Source organism: Phyllostomus hastatus, unplaced genomic scaffold (genome assembly GCF_019186645.2).
Source record: "Phyllostomus hastatus isolate PE091 unplaced genomic scaffold, TTU_PhHast_1.1 phas_contig_148, whole genome shotgun sequence".
In the NCBI taxonomy this organism is placed as follows: Eukaryota; Metazoa; Chordata; class Mammalia; order Chiroptera; family Phyllostomidae; genus Phyllostomus; species Phyllostomus hastatus.
This window is the reverse complement of record NW_025333607.1, coordinates 3,073,303-3,094,389: the sequence shown is the minus strand read 5'-3', so window position 1 is coordinate 3,094,389 and position 21,087 is coordinate 3,073,303. Positions and strand designations below refer to the sequence as shown.

The 21,087-nt window shown below is 40.4% G+C and overlaps 1 protein-coding gene across 6 annotated transcripts in view; it reads right to left on the bottom strand.

The window, feature by feature from the left end:
• Nucleotides 1-21,087, bottom strand: part of LYST (lysosomal trafficking regulator) — a 163,201-nt gene that overhangs the window by 118,579 nt on the left and 23,535 nt on the right. For all 6 annotated transcript variants that reach the window (XR_006783186.1, XM_045817016.1, XM_045817008.1 and 3 more), the window contains exons 2-3: nt 12,346-12,431; nt 11,964-12,171 (exon numbers count right to left, since the gene is read on the bottom strand). Coding sequence is in view for 5 of the 6 variants with exons in the window: in XM_045817016.1 (XP_045672972.1) it covers nt 11,964-12,171; nt 12,346-12,392 (255 nt within the window). In the remaining variant the exon portion in view is untranslated. The remainder of the gene's footprint in view (nt 1-11,963; nt 12,172-12,345; nt 12,432-21,087) is intronic.

The window sequence follows — 21,087 nt, the reverse complement described above, 5'->3', positions numbered from 1 at the left end:
GAGAATCTAAGAATCAAATCAACCTATCTCAAATCCAATTAAAACTGTGACAATTTTTCAGTTTATAAACCTTTCCAATGACAGAAGAATGTAAGAGTATCTGACAGTATTTAGTATGTTCTTGCTGATTTTCCCCAAAACAGCTGTCACAGCACCATGCACATTGCAAGAATTCCTCACCTATGAAAAAACGAATTTGCCAGGTGAAAGTGAAAAGTTAAGCCCTATTAATTGGCAAACAAATAATATAAAGTTACTAGAAAAATGTAAAGTCTTCATGCAGTTAAATGTAAGAGTCAGAGAACACCATTTTAAAAAGAAGAGTAGATATTATTAATGAATAATATATAAAAGAAAGACGTATTAGTGAGGGTAATCCAATATTTATTGATGGCACACTATGTCCACAGCACTTACTGTCTTACCCTTTCTGGAGGAGATCGTACAAGCCCTGGAGAAGGTCCCCTCATTTGGTGCATAAGACACATACACACAAACAGTTAAAGAACAGAAGGCAGGCAGCATGAGTAAGTACCCAGGTGTGGCACACGTGTTCAGTTTAGCAGTGCACAGGAAGGAGCGATCGCATCAGTCAGAAGTGGGGACAGGAGCTACAGAGCTGGAGCTGGGACACCTGACACATGGTGGTCAAGGAATTCCTGACAAGTCATATTTAAATTCCTCACATCAGGGAGTGGGGAGGGGGCCAGATCTGTATTCTAGAAAGACCACTCTGGCCACTACACACACAGGTCAGATTTCCTAGGGAGGGTACACAGAATGACAAGAGAAGCATGACAATGACGAAGCTCTGAAGAACAACACTGAAGGAATTACAGTGGCTGTGCCGAAGAGAGGCCTGCAGAGGAGACGGAGCAGCAGCTCCCAAAGGAGAAGTGCAGCAGAGGGATTGGGGAGAGAGCAGTTCAGGAAAGAGCGGCCGCACTTCCGCTGTGGAGGCAAGAGACCACCAGTGGCCTGGACCAGTGCAGCTTTCACGGAATGACTCTGTCTCTTCAGTCCAATGACAACAGGCTGAAGAGTCAGAGGGAATGAGAAAGCAGACACAGCATTCAACCTATTCCTTCTCGTGTCCTGATTAAGAAAAGGCTCAAAATCCCCCAAAAGTAAAATCTACACTCCTTTTGAGGCTCAGAAGGCCTCTTGTGATGTGTTTCCCAGGGACTTGTCCAGTTTCAGCTCCACCACCACACCTGACCTCCCACAGGTCCAGCTGTGAAGGGTCTCCCTGCCCCTCTGCTCTCTGAGCCTTCCTCACATACACTGCTCTCGCCCTCCTCCCAGCTGCCAAACTCCAACTCGCCCCCCAGGTCTCAGTTCCTCTGATCCCCTCGGTCAAGTTCAGTTTCACGTTCCTGATTTACTTCCAGCCTAGCAGGCGCCTTGCTGAACCGCTGGTGTCTGAGCACCCATTTCCCTCTTCTGTTCTCACACATGTGGACTGTGCCCCACCAGGTGCAGGACAGTGGATGCAGTGGTGAACAAGCATGACAATGTCCACACCCTCACAAAGCTGACACTCCAGTAGGGGAGATGTAAAATGATGGGTACAAATAAGTGTTCATAGAATGAAAAATTAAAAGGGGAGGGATAACAGAGTGACGACAAGCAGGACACTTTACAGCCTACTCAGGATGGGCCACTAGAGCAGATACACTGAGGAGAAGAAGGAATCCACACGAAGATGTGGAGGAAAAGGGATCCTAGGAAGTATAAATAGGGAACGAGGAAAGAGCTGGGAGAGGAGGCTGGAGGGTGCAGGCCAGCGAATGGGCAGTGCCCGACATAACGAGGTCCCACGGGCCATGGGCAGGAGGAGTTTGCATTTATCTCCAGATACGGTGGGAAGCTTGTCAAACACACCTGCCAGTCCTCCCTCACGGCACAGACTCCTGGGCACAGGCCCAGGTCCTCAGCAATCATCCCCCTCTGCCACCAGATCCTGGTACATAGTTGAACTTGTATAAACATTGTCTGCATAAAAGACTTTAAATTCTGGATTCAAAGTGAAAATTGTATCGAAAGGCCCCATTTCCTTGTTATTACTTCAAAATTAACAAGTCTAAAGATGTCTGGGTAATACTTTCATGTATAGCTCCGACTTAGGAGGGACCTCAACATTTTTTAGGATGCCAGCAAAATGTACGTGGTCTTAAAAATCTGTACCCCAATTGTGGGCACGTCGTTCCTGTAGAGTCCTCCTGATGGAGTCTTGCCCTTGAGCAGATGAGCTTGTAACATTCTAATGGAACTCGCAGAAACCTCGACGGTGTGTGAAGTACTCCGGACTCACTGTCCTTATAACTGAGCCCTTGGTCCCCATCAGTACACTGGCAAACCATCGCCACTGCGTGAACAGGCACTCCTGCCTCCTGGCCTCTACGTGACTGTGGTCTGGAACTTCCCTCGCTCCTTCCCCTTAGCTAAGGGCTTGCTGGCTCGCTGCCTTCAAGGCCCAGCCCCAGCAATGCCTCCCCTGTGAAGGTTTTCTTCCTGCACCAACCCAAGATTACTGTCCTCCTTGCTGAGGAGGTCAGGCCCACTGCGCCCATTCCACCAAGTGGATTAGTTCTTGAAAACCATGGGCCTTGGAAACCGAAAGAATGAGAGGGAAGCAAGTGCAGGTTTTGGTTTTGGCCACCTCTCCGGGAACTGTTGACCTGATGATGACACTGTCACCTGCCTCCGGGCCGCCCGATACAACAGTGGGGCACAATGCTGCATTTCACACCAATCACGATAATTTCTAATGCAATTCACCATGGGGGCACTCTCTCTGCTCCTCCAGATCTATTACTTTGGGGGGGTATTGTTTATTCCCAGGTGTATTTATCCTTTCAAGTCCTTCAGGAGACCACATGCATAATTCTACCCTTTTCTTAGTCATAAAATCTTTTCCTCTTATTTTCGGACACCGTGGCAAATTAGAACTTGCAGCATTGTTTCAAACCAAGTAGTCACAGTATCCAGAGGAATGGGTGTTACCTTATACCACCCAAGTGGAAAGTTCTCAACACGCCATACCAGAGAATATATGCCATTAACGGTCCTTTCCCTGGCTAGAAATCACACCACTCTTCACTTAATACTTAACATTTTTAGGTTTCCCATTATGCAAGGAAAATGACTATTTAAATTCCCCATAGCAATAATAACCAGTCAAAGTAGTCTCCTTCAGCTGGTGATTTTTTCAGTTCAATTCAAGAAACATATTTATGTACCTACCAGGGGCCTGGCACTGTGCCTTTCACAAGTCTATTGTTTAGCCTGGATTTTATATTAGTTGCCTATCCTACCCATCCTAAAGGTGGTGGGACGATGAGAGAGAAAGGGCAAGCGAGGCAGGAGAAGAGCTGAGACCCCAAGCCAGAAGAGTATCACTGAAGCTGCAGTGGCAGGTGGGCACCAGACCAGTGGGTTCGGACCTCAGGATGACACGCTAAGAAACCTGGATGGTATCCAGAATGTTATTTTAATTGGTATTAACGGTACTTAAATCAGCACTTTGACATGCTAATTAAATTTACTGCTCCACTTCCGGCCAAGATGGAGGTATGGGTAGACACACTGTGCCTCCTTACACAACCAAGATAAGGACAACAAATTAGAAACAGAATAACAACCGGAACAGACAGAAAATTGAACTGTATGGAAGTCGGACAACCAAGAAGTTAAAATAGACCTGTTCATCCAGACCAGTAAGGGGAGTACAGGTCACAGGCGTGGAGAGCAGAGAGCATTGGGACCGGGCACATAAGGCATCCTGGGTGCGCAAAACCGCAGCAGGTGGACCCTGAGTGTGCAAATGGCAGCTCCAGACCCCGGCAGAGTGGTGGCAACCGGCAGAGCCAGCAAGGTGGGGATTGTGAAGCAAGGCACTGCGTGTGGCCCAGGATCCCAGCGCTAGGAAATAGAGCCTTGGGGCACTGATTGAAAACACCTGTGGGGGTTGGGGTGCAGGGAGAGACTCCCAGCTTCACAAGAGAGGTCCTTGGAAAGTCCCACGGGGTGCACAAGCCCACCCACATGGGAACTGGCACCAGAGGGGCCCAGTTTGCTCCGGGGAAGAAGCAGAAGGGACTGAGGTCTGACGGAGAGCGGAACAAGTGCCATTGTTACCTCTCGGACCCTGTCCCCACATACAACGTCACAACCCAGCGACTGGCGTGCCCCACCCTGGTGAACACCTAAGGCTCTGCCCCTTATACATAAACAGGTGCAACCAGACCAAAGGGGTGGGGGGAAGATGGCTCAAACAGAATTGAAAGCTCCAGAACCAGTACTTTTAAGCAACTGAGAGATAGCCAACGTATCAGATGCACAGTTCAAAGCACTCGTGATCAGGATGCTCACAGAATTGGTTGATTTTGGTCACAAATTAGATGAACAAATGAAGGCTACGATAAGAGAAATGAAGGAAAATGCACAGGGAACCAATAGTGATGGGAAGGAAACTGGGACTCAAAACAATAGAGTGGACCAGAAGGAGAAAAGAAACAACCAAATAGAAAAGAATGGAGAAATAAGAATTCAAAAAAAATGAGGAGAGGCTTAGGAACCTCCAGGATATCTTTAAATGATCCAACATCTGAATTATAGGGGTACCAAAAGGAGAAGAAGAAGAGCAACAAGTGGAAAACTTACTTGAACAAATAATAAAGGAGAACATCCCCATTCTGGCAAAGGAAATAGACTTCCAGGAAGTCCAGGAAACTCAGAGAGTCCCAAAGAAGTTGGACCCAAGAAGGAACACACCAAGGCACATCATAATTACATTACCCAAGGTAAAAATGAAGGAGAGAATCCTAGAAGCAGCAAGAGATAAGGACACAGTAACCTACCAAGGAGTTCCCATCAGACTGTCAGCTGATTTCTCAAAAGGGACCTTACAGGAAAGAAGGGGCTGGAAAGAAGTACTCCAAGTCACGAAAGGCAAGGACCTACATCCCAGATTGCTCTATCCAGCAAAGCTTTCATTTAGAATGGAAGGGCAGATCAAGTATTTCTCAGATAAGGTCAAGTTAAAGGAGTTCATCATTACCAAGCCCTTATTTTATGGAATGTTAAAGGGACTTATCTAAGAAAAAGAAGATAAAAAACATGTATAGCAAAATGACAGCAAACTCAAAATTATTAACAACCACACCTAAACCAAAAACAAAAACAAACTAAGCAAACAACTAGAACAGGAACAACCACAGAAATGGAGATCACATGGAGGGTTAGCAACAGGGACGTGGGAGGAGGAGAGAGGGGGAAATGGTACAGAGAATAAGTAGCATAGATGGTAAGTAGAAAATAGACAGGTGGAGGGCAAGAGTAGTATGGGAAATGTAGAAGCTAAAGAACTTATGACACATGGACATGAACTAAATGGGGGGAATGTGGGTGGGAGAGGGTGTGCATGATGGAGGGGAATGAAGGGGGGGTAATGGGACAACTGTAATAGCATAATCAATAAAATATATTTTTTAAAAATTTACTGCTTCAGACATAAGCAGAAATAAGAGCATTATTTAAGACTTTTATTTTTCATTAGAATTTTATAATTATTTCTAATATATGTTGATATACATATATGAACATGTCTCCATTACTACTGTAAATAGAATCTTCTTTTTCTAGCTGTACAGCTATAGCTAAAGAAAATAATATGTTCATCTCATGTTCGGTAACTTTGCTGAACAGTTTTCTGGATGATCTGGATTGCTCTTACACATCTGTTTAAAATTTGTATTTTTATTTCTCTACCATGCTCACATTTAGCTGTCATGCCTTTCATATTCCACTTCATTATTGCATGTTTTTAAAACATGATATCAAACAGAAATAGTAATGGTTATTCTTATGTTGGTTCTACTGCAGAGCTTATTAAAAATATTATTGTTTTTTAAAGCATAAGGAATATAGTGATAATAATGGAGTACCTGTGTATGGTGCTGGGTGGGAACTAGACTTACTGGGGGGATGACTCTGTAAGTCTAATTACTATGCTGTACACCTGAAAGTAATATAATACTGAATGTCAACTATAATTGAAAAATAAAAAATAATTTAAAATACATTATTGGCTTTACTACTCTTTGTATATGAAATCCTCTATTCTTAACTTATTTTTAGAGCTTTTGTTAAGAATAGAGGAATTTTGTCAAATGTTTCTGAGGTCTCAGAAGAGTCTTTTTCCACTGATGTCAAACATTATGCTAATGGTTTTTCTTGAATTAGATACAGGTTGCAATGTGGGTTTTTTTTTTGTAAAGGGCCAGACAGGAAGTATTTTAGGCTTTGTAAGTCATATATGTTCTCTGTTGCATATCCTTCTGTTTCTTTGAACAGCCTTTTAAAAATACAGAATCTATTCTTGGCCTGCGGCCTGTCTAAAACCAGACCGTAGGCAGCAGTTTTGGCCTGCAGGCTGTGGTGTGCCTGCTCCCCTCCCAGGAGAGAAGTGGTTATTAGCGGCTGTAATGCTGCTTGTTAAGACTCCATAAGGACTTGTCAGCAGGCAAGCATACAACTAAGAATCTTGAGGGCATTGTTCGACACAAGCCTACATGCCCACAGTACAGAGAGGTCTGTCTCAAAAACAACAGATGTGGCTTTGGGGCAAGGGGTGAATTCCATTAAAATAAGAGCAAACCCACATTTTTAAAGAAAGTTGTATCATCAAAAAATACTAACAGCTTGGACTAAAAGGGACACAGTTCAAAACAAATAGAGTATGAACAGGTATGCAAATAAGATACAATGAAATTTTTAGAAGTATTTATAACACATGGTGTGCATACTAGTTCAGTTTTAGTATAGTCTGTTGGTAATAAAGCATTGCAATTTTGTACTCTTTACATCAGAATTAAGCTCTCTCTATATATATTCATAATCAGGGTATAGGAGAAATCAGAAACTATTATAATCAAATATAGAAACAAACAATTTTTATGTTGAAGATCTTTAAATCATCCAATTAGATGTACTTAGGTTACTGATGAGGATACTGAGATCTAGAGCAATTAAATATTAAAGTCATCTACCTACTTGATACTGGAGGCAAGATTAAAATCGAGAATAATTGTTACTTTTTAAGCTGGGCAAAGTTTCTTTCAACAAACTTGTAAAGGTCTGAGTATAAACTTCAACTCTGCCATCTTTAACTATTAAAAAGAACATTTTGTACTACTTAAGCAGAGTATTTTTTCCTAAGAATAAAGAGATCAACATGTCTGTGTATAATACATCATGACCAAATGAGGTTTAATAGAGAAGCGCAAATTGGTTCAACATTTAGAAAGCATCAGTACAGTTCACCCACACTAACAGAATTTTAAGGAGATACGATAGTCTCAACAGATACAGAAAAGGCATTCGATAAAATCCAACATACATTCAGAATGAAAGCTCTCCACAAACTGGAAATAGATGAGAATGTCCTCAGTCTGATAAAAGGCATCTAAGAAAAGCCCAGGGCTGACATCACATTCGGTGGTCAAACACTGAATGCTTCCCCCTAAGGTCAGACACAAGGAAGACGTTGGCTGTCATCACTTTTCTCGCCCTTTGTACTAGAAGCCAGTGTAAAAGGCAAGAAATGAAATAAAAGGTATAGAAATTGGAAAAGCAGTAAAATTATTCCTCACAGATGACATGATTGTGCACACAGAAATTACTAAGAAATCTACAAAAAATGTTTCAAGATAAATAGAAATAAATGAATTTAGCACAGGTCAACAAACAAAAATCAACTGTATGTCTAAGAACAAGAAACAACAGGGATAAAGTTAAATGTCATTTCCAATAATAACAAAAATTTTTAAATATTTACAATAAATTTAACCAAAAATATGCAACACCTCTAAGCTGGAAACCACAAAATATTGCAAAGAAATTAGAGAGGACTCAAAACAAAAAAACAAACAGATTATACCATGCTCATGGACTAAGAAAGTCAACATTGTTAAGTTGCCAATTCTCTCCAAATTGATTTCTAGATTCAGTGCCCTCACAACTGAAATCTTAGAGGGCATTTATGAAGATTAATAAGCTGATTCTAAAATTTATATGGTAATGTAAAGGATCTAGAATAGTCAAACATTCTTGAAAATGAAGAACAAATGGAGAACATACACCATCTAATTTCTAGACTCACCATAAAAGCCACAGTAATCAAAACAGCATGGGATGTACATGACAGGTACATCAACTCATACTATATATATATATATAGTAAAGAGTTGACTATATATATACAGTCAATTGATTTTCAACAAAGGTGCCAAGGTTATTCAGTGGGGGAAAGAGAAGACTTCTAAGAAGAAGTCTTGCTGGAACAACCAGGTAACTATACAGGGAGCAGGGGCAGAAAGGAACCATAACTTCTACCTCACTGGATCAGATAAAAGTAAAAGTAATAACTAAAAAGCTCCTAGAAACACAAGCAAACAAACATAGAGAGTATCTTTACAATGTTGGAGTTGTAAGACAAAGGTTTCTTAGACACGATATAAAAAGCTCTATTCCCAAAAGAAAAAATTGCTCTTCTAAAGACATTGTTAAGGAAAGAAAAGGCAAGCCACAAAGAACATACTCACAATCCAACAAAGACTTTTATCCAGGATACCTAAAGAACTACCACAATTGAACAGACAAATGACCTCACTTTAAGAATGGCCACAACCTGGACTTAAAAAAAAAACAGAAGAGAAAGAGAAACAGAAAAGAAGAGAAGAAGGGAAGCCATGCATTAATAACAAGCACAGCAAGTTTATATTTAATTTTGGGGGTTAATGTAAACATGGCCGTGTGACTCTCCATGGCGTAATTAATATTCTCATGCAGTACAATGATCAGTGTTAATTTCATGTACTTTAAGATATTATTTGTTTTTAAAATGAAGAGTAATGGGCATAAGCCCTGGCTGGTGTGGCTCAGTAGACTGAGTGCCAGCCTTTGAACCAAACGGTCACCAGTTCGATTCCCAGTCAGGGCACGTGCCTGGATTGAAGGCCAGGTCCCCAGTAAGGGTGCATGAGAGACAATCGCCATTGATGTTTCTCTCCCTTCCTCCCCCATTCTCTAAAAATAAATAAATAAAATATTTTTCAAAAAAAGAAAAGTAATGGGCACAAAACTTGAACAAATATTTACAAAAGAAAATATGGAAATGGCCAACAAGCACACAAAAAGTGATCAATATCATTAGTTGTCAGAGAAATGCAGATTAAAACCACAGTCAGATGCTATTTTATGTTCACTTCGATGCTAATACTAAAATGGCTGGCAATAGACAATGTTAGAGGGGATGCAAACATTAGTGGATTCTGGAGCATCAAGTATCAGAGAGGGTGTAGAGAGGACAGTAGAGAGCATGGATTCCCACACATAGCTGGGAAACTGCAGTGGCATGTCCATTTTGAAAGCAGTTTGGCCTTCTTCCAAAGTTAAATACCCTTTTGACCCAGCAATTGTATGTCTACACATTTACCCAGGAGAAATGGAAAAATATTCGCAGCAGCCTTATTCACAATAGCCAAATGGATGTGACCCAAATGGTCAAACAGCAAGAGATGTAAACAAGCCATGGTGCCTCAGACAACAGGACGCCAGAGACAGAAAGCCCTGAGCTGCTGACTCACGCAAATGGGGGAACCTTGGAGGCACAAGGGCGCATAGGGCATGATTCCCTTTACGTGAAGTTCCAGCACAAACAAAGGTACACTCAGATGCTAGAAATCAGAACAGTGGTTTCTCGCAGGGGCACCTGGCAAACTTTCCAAGAGGGTGGAAATGTTCTGGACAGTGATGTGGGTGGTGGCTCCACAGGTGAATGCATTTGTTACAAATTAGATGTCAATCAAGTCTGTTTAATTCTTTATATTAAACATCAATTAATAAAGCAAAAGGACTGCAGTAGACTGGTGAGGGCTGAAATTGTTGCTCTCCCAGAGAACCCAAGTGTTCCTCCCACAAGTGATCCTCCTTGTGAGAAGCAGATAAGTGCTCAAGGTCCTCCTGAAACGGGCAGCTTGGAATCCAGCGTTCTGATTCTGCCTTAAACGGTGAACTCTTGTGCAACTAAATTCCCCTTAAAGATCCAAATGATCGTTCTCCATTCCCTGGTTTAAATAATTAAATATTGATAAGCCCTATTTTTAAAAGGCTATTAATTTCACTCTACTTCTACTGTTCCTACTATCACTACTAGAGATATCCCCAAAAATAAGTGACAAAGGAAGAGAAGGGATTAAAAAATATCACCATAGAGAAACATATTATTCAATGACGACTTGAATGATTGCAGTTAATAATATATGAAAAGTTATTCCATGACTTAAAAGACAAAGCAGAAAATCTACAGAGATAAAAAGTAGATTAGTGTTTGCTTAGGGCTGGGGGCATGGGAGGAATAGGGGAGAGCGAGCCAAAATGCACACAGTTTCTATTTGAGGTGATGCAAATGTTACAGAACCGACTGTGACTGCACTAAAAAACTGAATTTTGTGCATATGAAAGAGGTGAGTTCTATTATATGTGAATATACCTTAATAATGCTGTCATTAAGAAAAAGCCATTGAGATTTTATTGGAGAAAACAGATATCTTTACAATTATGTAGTTCTGAATTTATTTGGTTCCTTTTCAGTTTCTCTCAACATTTGTTCTGGGGTATTTGATATTTATCATGTTATTTATGTAGTATCTTTTAAAAAGAGAAAGCACTAAATTGTTCTAATGTGGGATAAGATGAACGGAATATGACTTGAATATGAAATCAAAATTTCAAAATAGAAAATCACTAAATGTAGTCTAACAAATAATTTTTTCTGGTTTTTAATTTATTTATAAAAGTCACACAAATATATAAAACTTAAATTACATTTAGTCATACCTCCAATAAGTCACATTCATGAAAAACAAAATTACATAAACCTATAAATATTATGGAATATTCCATGGTAGACAGTCACCAGGGTGAACAAATACATCCTCATATTTGTTTGGTTCCTTAGTTTACAGTGTAAACAAAGACATTTCACTTTAGTCTCTATATTTATCCAACATATGTTTTTACTAGAAATATGCTTCATATCAAAGAAATTTAATAATGGCTAAGTGTATACCTAAGGCCAGTAACATTTAAAGCGTTTAAAAATGTCTGTCACACAGGTGCTACAGAGACTTTATCATCTTTCAATTCGAGTTAATTGAAATGTTATCTAACTACATTAATTAGTTCCCAAAAACAGATGGGAGTTTTTCTTTCCTAAATTAAATATTTGTTTTCTACTGTAATGAAATAAAGATATAGATCACATTTGGGCTTCAAGTGAACCTTGCCTGAGTTACTTTATGTTTCTGCATCTCAGTTTTTCATCTGCAAAAGGAGGGTGGGTGAACACATCTCTATAGTTCCAACTCGCTTTCAAACTTTGTTAGTTCTATAATTAGAAATTAGCACAACGCCACATGGTCATACAATACTTTAAGCAAACACAAGAACGCACTAAAGAAGATGCATACAAGTTAGAGGACTCAGTAATTACTAGTTCACACAAAAGGTTCTTCTCCACTTTCACCCATTTAGCTAGCTCCCTAAATATAATTTACACTAAACTTTTCAAAAACATATCTGATGTTTATTGAAAGTGCAAATTCATGTTTCTGAATTGTGATCTTCTATCTTTATTAATAATCACAGTTACCTTGCACTTATATTAGGATAAAAACAGTAAATAGGAAACCATTTTAGAAGAAAGGCCATTTATAATTTCAAGATATTTCAGACATTTTAAAAAGTATCCACATAAACATATGTTCTTAAATGGGGCTACTTTTCTTTGTTGGAGTGATGTAAGTGATTCGATTTTATCTCAGAGGCTCTCAGAAATTATGTACCTAAAATTGACGATAATATACTGATAAAAAAATTATTTGATAGGAAAGCGTTACCTGATCAATGATCGAATCTAGCTTGGTGAGTAAAAGAAATCCGCGGCCGTGGACAAGGTACTGCCCAAGCGCAGCCATGTGTGTCTCCTCCTCCTCCTCGTCCTCCTCCTCCCTGGCCTCCGCCCTCTGGACCACGGCATTGCACAGCCGGTTGACGTCGGTCAGAAATTCACGTGCCAGAGAGTTACTGTCGGTGCTCATGACCGAGCTAAAAAATAAATATTAAAAAAAAGATTAGAAAAACAAAAATTTACATTTAAAACTATGAGGTTTTATTGTTTGTTTGCAGTTAAATTAATGTCACATTACTATGTGGTTTCATCAAAGCCTTAGGCTGAACCAAGTATTCTGACTGGTAATATTTATTACATGAAATACTTACCAATCTTTCAACACTTCTGTAACATTTAGAGTATAATTTGAGCTCATGAACTGAGTGAATCAAATATTCTTAGAATAAAGCTTCACCTACAAGAAAAAAAAGACATATTAATGGCAATAGTAAAACAGATGATTAACAAAGTTCTAACATAAAAACCAATGGCCAGTCTTCATATCTGATGTATGAAACAGCAGTGAATTTTTGGAATCTCAAGAGCACACTAAAAACATCTAGAACTTCAAGAAGGGAGTCTTGAGAGAGGGAGTCTCGGAATGTATTTCACCTGAACAAGGCAACTTGATCACAGCTCCTCAACCCTCCTCTCCCAATGCCTCATTTACAACCTCCCGGTAAATCACCAGTTAACTCACAAAGGAAGGGGATGTGATTAGCATCAGTTTTCTTAACACTGGAATCTAGGAGGTAGTGGAATATCAACTGTACTATGGACAGCCCAGTAAGTTACTCTTATGTAAGAGTGAAAAGTATTTGAGACATAAAAGAACTCAGAATATACTAAAGTCAATGAATAAACCACCACCAAATATCATATCCTTACTGAATTTTTTAAATGAACTAATCTTTTGTGTACTATACAATGCAGGTTGTTTATAAAATACTGATACATTTCAACAGCTGGGATAGCAACAAGATGCTTCTCTTTAGTTATTTGTTTTCCTCTTCTCCCTAGTTTTTATCAGACAGAGGCATGAAAAAGATTTCCTTATTACAGTTATAAAACAAACAAAGGTTTATTTTGAACCACAATTTGTAAAAAAATCAGAATGATCTTTCAAATCTAGAGAACTGTCTTGAATTCCTTTCAGTGGGGCAAACAGTTCCTATAACCCACACTAACCCAGGCACGTGAGGGTAACATAGGCAGGAAATGGGACAGAGCTGCTGTCAGATTACACAGGACTTTGTGTGAGTTCAGAAAAAACTCCCTCTGCCCAGGCTGGTGCAGGTCCACATTAGGCACACAGCTATCGCGGCCAGACGCCAGTGCCCAGTGCATCAACTGCTCAACCAAACAGAACAGCTCTGGATGGAGTCTCAACACACCTTCCACACCTGTCCCTGCTGCCTCCTGAGCTACTCAAAATCACCCATGCATTTTTAACCCTAAAATTATGGAAAGGGAAGTTATCAGTCAAACTATGAGCATAGAGATGGTACCGTACTAACTGCTCTGACGCCCAGCCCCTCCAGCTGGACTACGACAAGGTGGAGCCTTCCATCCTGCAATGCCGGGATGACTCCAGCTAACTCAGCGTGGCCATTAGAAGTGAAAACTGACAGACAACAGGGTCCGTCTGTGTCTCTCTCATCAAGGGCCATTTCTAGGCCAAGGGAGGAATTTCTCTAATGTGCTCAGATGAGGATGGTTTCTTGATCTCTGTATGTGGCAGAACCCAGTTTGGATATCCGTGGAGTTTCCCTCTGTCCGGGCTCATAGTTCTGTCTGTCAGCACAATCAGCTGTGCCTCCTTCACTCCGGTACCACTCTTCACACACAGCTCTGTTCTAATCTGTATCCCCCTAGAACATACTGGGTGTCCTGAAAGTCTGGAAATACAGTTTTTTAAAACAGACTGAAGGTGTCCTTAAGGGCACTGCACACATTTGCCTCTGTTTCCAAACGACAGAGACACCATGTAGTTACTTATCTATATGACTGTCTGATCACCTAGGCCATGAGTTCCTTAAGGCCAGGGACCCTGTATTATTACTTTTTGTGCTTTATAGCTATAATGCCAAATTTTAAATTTATCATTATTACTGTAATTTTCAACTTCCAATGCAACAATTGTTGTAACACCATAATGAATAAACTTGCTATCGTTACTAGAATTTGTATATTCTTAAAACTTACCATAAATGAAAGTCATAGTAACAAAATGCCTATAATCACATAAAAAACCTCAGAGAAACAACAGGCTTCACCTTCTCTAATACAATGACTGATAAAGTATAAAACATGAATGGCCAAAACAAACAAAAAAACAGACAAGGTCTGAATTCGTCAGAGATCTCATCAATATGCCATTCAATTAAACAAATGTTTATTGAACATTGCCACACGCCAGCTACTATTTTTGGCACTGGATATGGGGCAAAAACAAAATTCCTGTCCTCATGGAGTTCAGTTGGGTAGAGCCGGACAAAGACAGACACAGTAACATCAGGTAGTACTAAGTGCCATGGGAAAGAGTGAACAGAATAAGGGTACGGTGTCAGGGGTGCTGCTTTAGATGGGGTGCACAAGGACATGTGAAGAGATGATGTCTGAGCAAGTAAGGAAGTGGGCCACAAGGGTATCTGGGCAAAGAGCATTCTAGGGCACCGAGATTAGTGTATGTTTGATGCATCAGATGCTGAGTGCGAGAGGAAAAGTTAAAAGTTACTACTGAGTAAGAAAGGCCTACTCACTCCTGCTTTCAGGGACGGAAGTGAGGTGTGGAAAGCAGAAACAGAAGTGTCCCCTGGAACAGAGTCTCTCTATTGAAGTCTCCTTCTTGCCTGCCCTCAGTCCCTTCCCCCAACCCTCCCCACAAAAGACTACAGGGTTTTTTAAGCCTGTGTGAAGAGCAGCACTGTGCTGTTAGAAACCGCAGAAAGGGTATCAAGTGGGCAGGGGGGTATACCAACCGGAGTTCAGGCAGGGAGGCTGAAACTGGTGAACCCATCTGGAAGTGGTCAGTGTGCCACTGTATTTTAATGGGACTAGATGGGTGAGAGAGCCCGGAGCAAAGAATGGACCTGGGGTTAGCATCCCTCAGTCAAGAAGAGGAGAAGGACCCAGCACAGGGGACTCAGAAGTGGCAGCAAACAAGGAAGGGGGTAAATTGGGAGAGTGGTGCTGCCCAGAAAGTCTGAACCAGGAAAGAGTGATCAACTGGGTCAAATATTGCTGAGTGGATGAAGACTGGGGACTGACCACCAGATTTAACAGCATGAAAGTCACTGACACCTTGTCAAAGGTGTGGAGGCAAGGAGTTCAGACAGCTTTTAAGATGTTCTGCCCTAGAGGGTGGCAATGAAATGGACACAGGGGACACAGGTAAAGGGGACACAGGATAGGAGAGGGTTTTATTTTTTTTAAAGAAAGATATTATAGTGTGTTTATAAGGTGAAATATTATAGCATGATTGTACAGCATCTTCGTCCAACAAAGAAAGGAAAATACATGAAAAACTACTACGAGAGGAGATAATTTCAGGAACAACGAGTAAGCAAAATAAAGAAGATCCAATGTACAAGTGGGAGGAACAGGATGACAGAGCGCATGAGCACAGATGCAGGGAGATTAGTGGAGCTGGCAGTGGGAGGACCAAGATGGGGAAGCTTCTATTTCCCAGGGAAATAAGCTGCAAGGTCATCAGTGGACAGTGAGCAGTGGGAGACGATGTAAAACTGCCAGGCGGAACAGGATCAGAACCAGCAGCCCTGGAAGCTTCCTTCGACTCTGCAATAAGTTCCTAAGATTGGGTGCTGTTGTTCACTAACTACCCATACTGTAGTCCACTTCTCCATCACGTCCCCAAGAATAAACTATAGGACAGATGATGTCGAAGACCTTATGGGAATCTAGGTCTCTACACTGGCAGTATCCTCCTACTCTGCACACAGAGAGACCCTGTTAACAGTGAAGACTGGGCCTGGACCAGATGGCTTCTTTGAATGTTTGGTAAAATGTTTTACCAAAACATTGGTTTTACCAAACATTCAAAGACGAACCAAAAGCCATCCTTCTCAAACTATTCCAAAAGAATTCAAGAGGAGGGAAGGCTCCCAAGCTCATTTCACGAGGCCACCAACACCCTGATTCCACAATCAGACAAAGACACTACAAAGAACGAAAAGTACAGGCCAATATCCCTGATGGACATAGATGCAAAAATCCTCAACAAAATATTAGCAACCCGAATTCAGCAATACATTAAGAAGATCATACACCATGATAAAGCTCACTAAAATCTATGGCATCTGCATTCTTTTTAAAATAATTTTGGAGCTTTATTCCTTGATAGTCTTCTAGAAGTTTTCAAATTCACCATAATTACTCAAAAATCACTAGTCTGGCAATGACATGAACAAATTTTCTCAGCTGTGAACCTGAGATGTGAACTCATTTGGAGCAGCCAGAGGTTCTGGTACAATCTCTTCCCCTCCCTGAGGCTTCAAGTTCTCCTATTATTGGTCTTACTTCTATCCTCATTGGCCTATGTGTGGATCACCTTTCATGTCAGAGACGACAGTAACAAAAAAAAAGATGAGAAGTTTATTTACTCTTTCTATCTGATTATAGGGTCAGTTTGTTAATAAGAATATTAATTTGCTTATTGTTTTCATCTTTTATATATAAAATGTGAAAGGTCGGCCTTAACCTTTTTAAAACCTCAGCTCATTATTCTCCTAGGGTTGCGTTCCCCTTTCACATGTTATACAGATACAGGGTTTGGCACAAATAACGCCCACGCTTTTTATTACAAAATCTTTTATTACAAAACCATAAGCATGTAATTCTGTAACATAACACTCTCACACTCAAACACACCATGTGACGTTTTAGGTGAAATGTTCAAATTAAAACTATAAATGATTACACCCGTATTATCCTACCAACCACACTCAAGCAGGCCTCACTTCTGCCAGGCCCTGTGTTATAAAATATATAATTATATATATGCATTTGTTTCACAGCCTTCTGCCTTTCTTTCATGTATTAGTTCCACTTGTTCAATGAAAAACACTCTCCCTTCTGGAAACCCTACCCACGGCATTTTGCCTATACTTTCTTTGAGATTTAGGAACTCTGTATTTCCAATTCTCTAAATTCTGGCTTTGCTCCAAATTCTCTTCTTGTTTATTATTTTTTCACTTAGCTATCATTTACTAAATACCCACCTTGTGCCAGGCACTAAATATACAAAACGTGAAAGTAACCTCAGTCTCTGCCCACAAGAAGATCACCCTGTGTCCTGATCAGGGCCACTGACCCCAATTTGGATGGCCAGAGAAGCTGCATGAAGGTGGCCATCCTTGCGTAAAAGCTGACTGGAAAAGGTAGAACACGAGGGAATAGAGGCAACACAAACTTCAAGAGCAGCTCAAGTCCAGTCCTGGAGAGACTTATGGTAAGTTCCGTATCAAATCTCAACATGAGAAGCAGGAGACCAAGGAGGGAGAGAGTACTGACCAAGGATGAACAAAGAATTTACGGTGGTCTGAGAAATGAGCAGAGGCTGAAAATCGGGAATTCTGGGGATATCAGTGTTTTCAGCTACTTGAGATTCTCCAGCAGGATCTAACAGTTGAGAATGCAGAATGCATCCCTGATCCGGATATGGTGGATGGAGGCAGCCGAAGCCGAAGCAGAGGGAACAAGGGCACAGGTGAGAGAATAAGCCACATGGTCAAAAATGGGGTACAGACTGGGTGGGAAAGAGGAAGAGGCCAGGCAAACACTGATACAGAAGGAGAAATACAGACAACCAGTCATTGTGAGACTGAAGAAAAGACAATGTAGGAAGAAAGGATATGGGAATTTTCAGATTTTTGAAACAATTCTAGATCATGCAAACACTCAGCGTGTGACCCTGCAGCAGGAGTCTGAAGTGACGTGAGAGTTAAGGTCACTGCAGTCAAGTAATCACGAGGCTAGTTTCTTGGACAACAGATCTTTGTCAGCTCTTAATATGAAAGCTTCTCGAAGACAGGGATTTTGTCTGTTGCATTTACCAATGAGCCCACAGCATCTGGAGCAGCATGTGACACAGAGAAGGCATTTCAATCATTTGCTGAATTTGTTGAATGAGCAGCATGGCCTTCCACTCAGAATTCCTGTTGTGTTTACCTGTCTAAGTAAGCCCTCACTGTGGGTCAAATTAGGTTCAGAGTATCAACACCTCTGATCATTTCCTTTGCATTCTGAAATGAAATGATCAATAAAATTAAGTCAATAACGGCTCTGTTTCATTGAGTGAGACTTCCCACAGACAGTTAGTTAACTTTGATGTCTTAGCTCTGTGCTGGTTCTGTGATTAATTTCCATAACCTATTATTCAAAAGATCACAGAATTAAGCTATCACCCTCAGTCTTGTGGATTTTCACACATTTGTCTGCTTGACGTATAGTACTACACCTGACGCTTACACCAAGTCTACACACATTCTTCACTTTTAGGCATGTTTAAATACCTTGTCACTTCTGTGTTTTAGTCAGCACTACCAATGACATTACATTTACCACTGAAAATAAAATCTCAAGCTCAGCAACAGGTCACCAAGTTTCCTTCTCGAGAACTATCAAATAGCCCAGGGGTCACGATAAGAAGGAAAGAGTTCGTGGTGCTACAGTTCCCCTTTTCACTAACTCACTCATTAATTCATTCATTCATTCAACCAATGCTTATTACTCATTCAATAAATATTTTAATAAATATGCACTAATCTGCTTACTCATGCTATTTTGCTAGTTCCTGAATGTGTTCTGAATGCTGCAACAGCCAGCATTATGACAGTGGCAAAAACAGAGGCAGCAACTGGGAATCTAGCAACTGCTAGCCAGTCATCCAGAGCTGTGTGAAGTGTGGCTTCCTAACGCACAGAGTGGGCGTGCGGCTCTTCCGGATTATGTAACATCAGTAAACATTCTGTTTTAAATGCTCAGCACCCACAGAACACAACACAGCAGAGAGTGCCACCTGAAGGAAGAGACAGGTCACTGCACCCTTTCCTCAGCACAGACAGCCTGGAAACTGGGTGTTCCGCTGCAAGGATGTAATTTTCAGCTAAGCGCTGAAAATAAAAGCAGGGAGCTCCTGTATTTTTTGCCTTTTCCCTGCTTTGTGACTTGCACAGAGAAGAAGTACTACAAGTAAAAAGACAAGAAAAAAGGTTATAGTAATGAACTTATTCTTACAGCCTGATCAGAAAGCAATACCTTTTTCTCATCAAACAGTAACATCAATTCCTATTCTTTTCACCAAATGCCAAAAATCCTGGTAAATTCCCTTTAAAAATAATACTATGTATTTGATAAATTTCTTAATTACAGTATTAGAGAAATTACCATTGGAAAGAATTTTTTCAGGACTATATTATTATGTACCAAAAAGGAGAAGAGAGCTATAAATCTCAGGATTATTGCGATTCAACAAAGTAATAGGCAGAATAATAAGTACTCAATGAATTCTACTGACTATGAACATGCCACAGTCTGAAGCGGCCTTCTTGAAAATAGGGGTTGGTGGACATGGATTCTTAACTGTACTAAATCCCATCTCTTCAGAGTTCAATACATATTGATTATAGACTGATATAGTGATGGTCCCAAAGATCTTTGCAACACATTACTAAAAGTCAAAATACCATAGGAGAAAAAATTATTACACCATTTTGTAAACACCATGAATAAAGGAATGAGCATGGATAAGTTAGAATCATACATTTTCATGCTGGCAGAAATTTCAGATATCGTATTCTCCAACTCCACATTCTACAGGTAACAAAAACTGAAGCCCATAGGCCCAAGGTCCCCTGGCTAGTTCCCATGGCAGTTGTCTTGGAGTTATATGATATTTTTAGAGCTAATTAACTGCAACTAAAATAACAAAGATTAGAAGACACAGGCGTTCTTCTGCTGTCAGGTCAATTAAAAATTAGACCATCAGCAGAGACATTTCCCTAACACAATACGCTATCTCTACATGTTATCTGGAACCTTTACTAAAGTTCACTAGGTTGCAATCTGCACACCTGGAAACAGAATTTTAAAACCTCTCCCTACAAACTTCTATAATTACAATACAGAGCTCTGTCTGAAATGCAGAAAACTTGGTTAGCATGGGGAAAGAGACTACAAACTAATCCTGTTCAAATGAACAGACATCTCTCTGAGGAACAAGCTAGTTAAGGCATGTCAGCTTAATTAAATTATACAATATTTCAGCAAGTGACTCTCTGTTTACCTAGCCTTTACCCTGCAAACTTCAGGTCACGCTAGATGTGTTAAGCACATCAAACTTAAAACAGAAAGTTTATCAGGATAGTATTTACACACCATGTATATTTTAATTAGTATAGGCACCTTTATAATCTATGTTGTAGTGGATAATTTTGATAGTTGCTGAATATAGAAAATTAAAATATATTTTAATAGGCCTTGTTTTTATAGAATCCTTAGAATTTAAAATGTGGATTAGGGAAGGATATGACTCCTTAACAATGTTCTAAATTAAATAACTGAATCAGAGAATCCATTAAAAACCACTTTAGCAATGAGATTAATGATTACACAAACAAATCACAACCGCATAGTAACTGATAACTCACCATACTTGGGTAAGTATTCAACTTTCATTGACTTGATTAACTTCAAAGAAATTGTAAAGGTCTCTCAGACTACAGCAGTTGCTTGGACTACAGCAGTTGCTTAGAGCTCATGCCCTGCTTGACAAACACTGACTTGATTATCTGAGTTCTGTGTTAAAGACCCTCCGACTGCAAGGTGTCACACACCCTAGTAGAGTTGGGATGGTGGTCTCCCGTTCCTTAGATACCAATGTGGTATGGTGAAGTGAATGTCAGGAGGGAGCCCACGTAACCACTTATGGTCCCATGGGGAAATAAATTCAGCATTCCAATCGGAACTGCTAGGGACACATTTTGCCTTGCCCTCCCCTAGTACCCTGCCTACCAGGCAAGGGGGGAAGGGATTTCCACACCTCCAAGCCC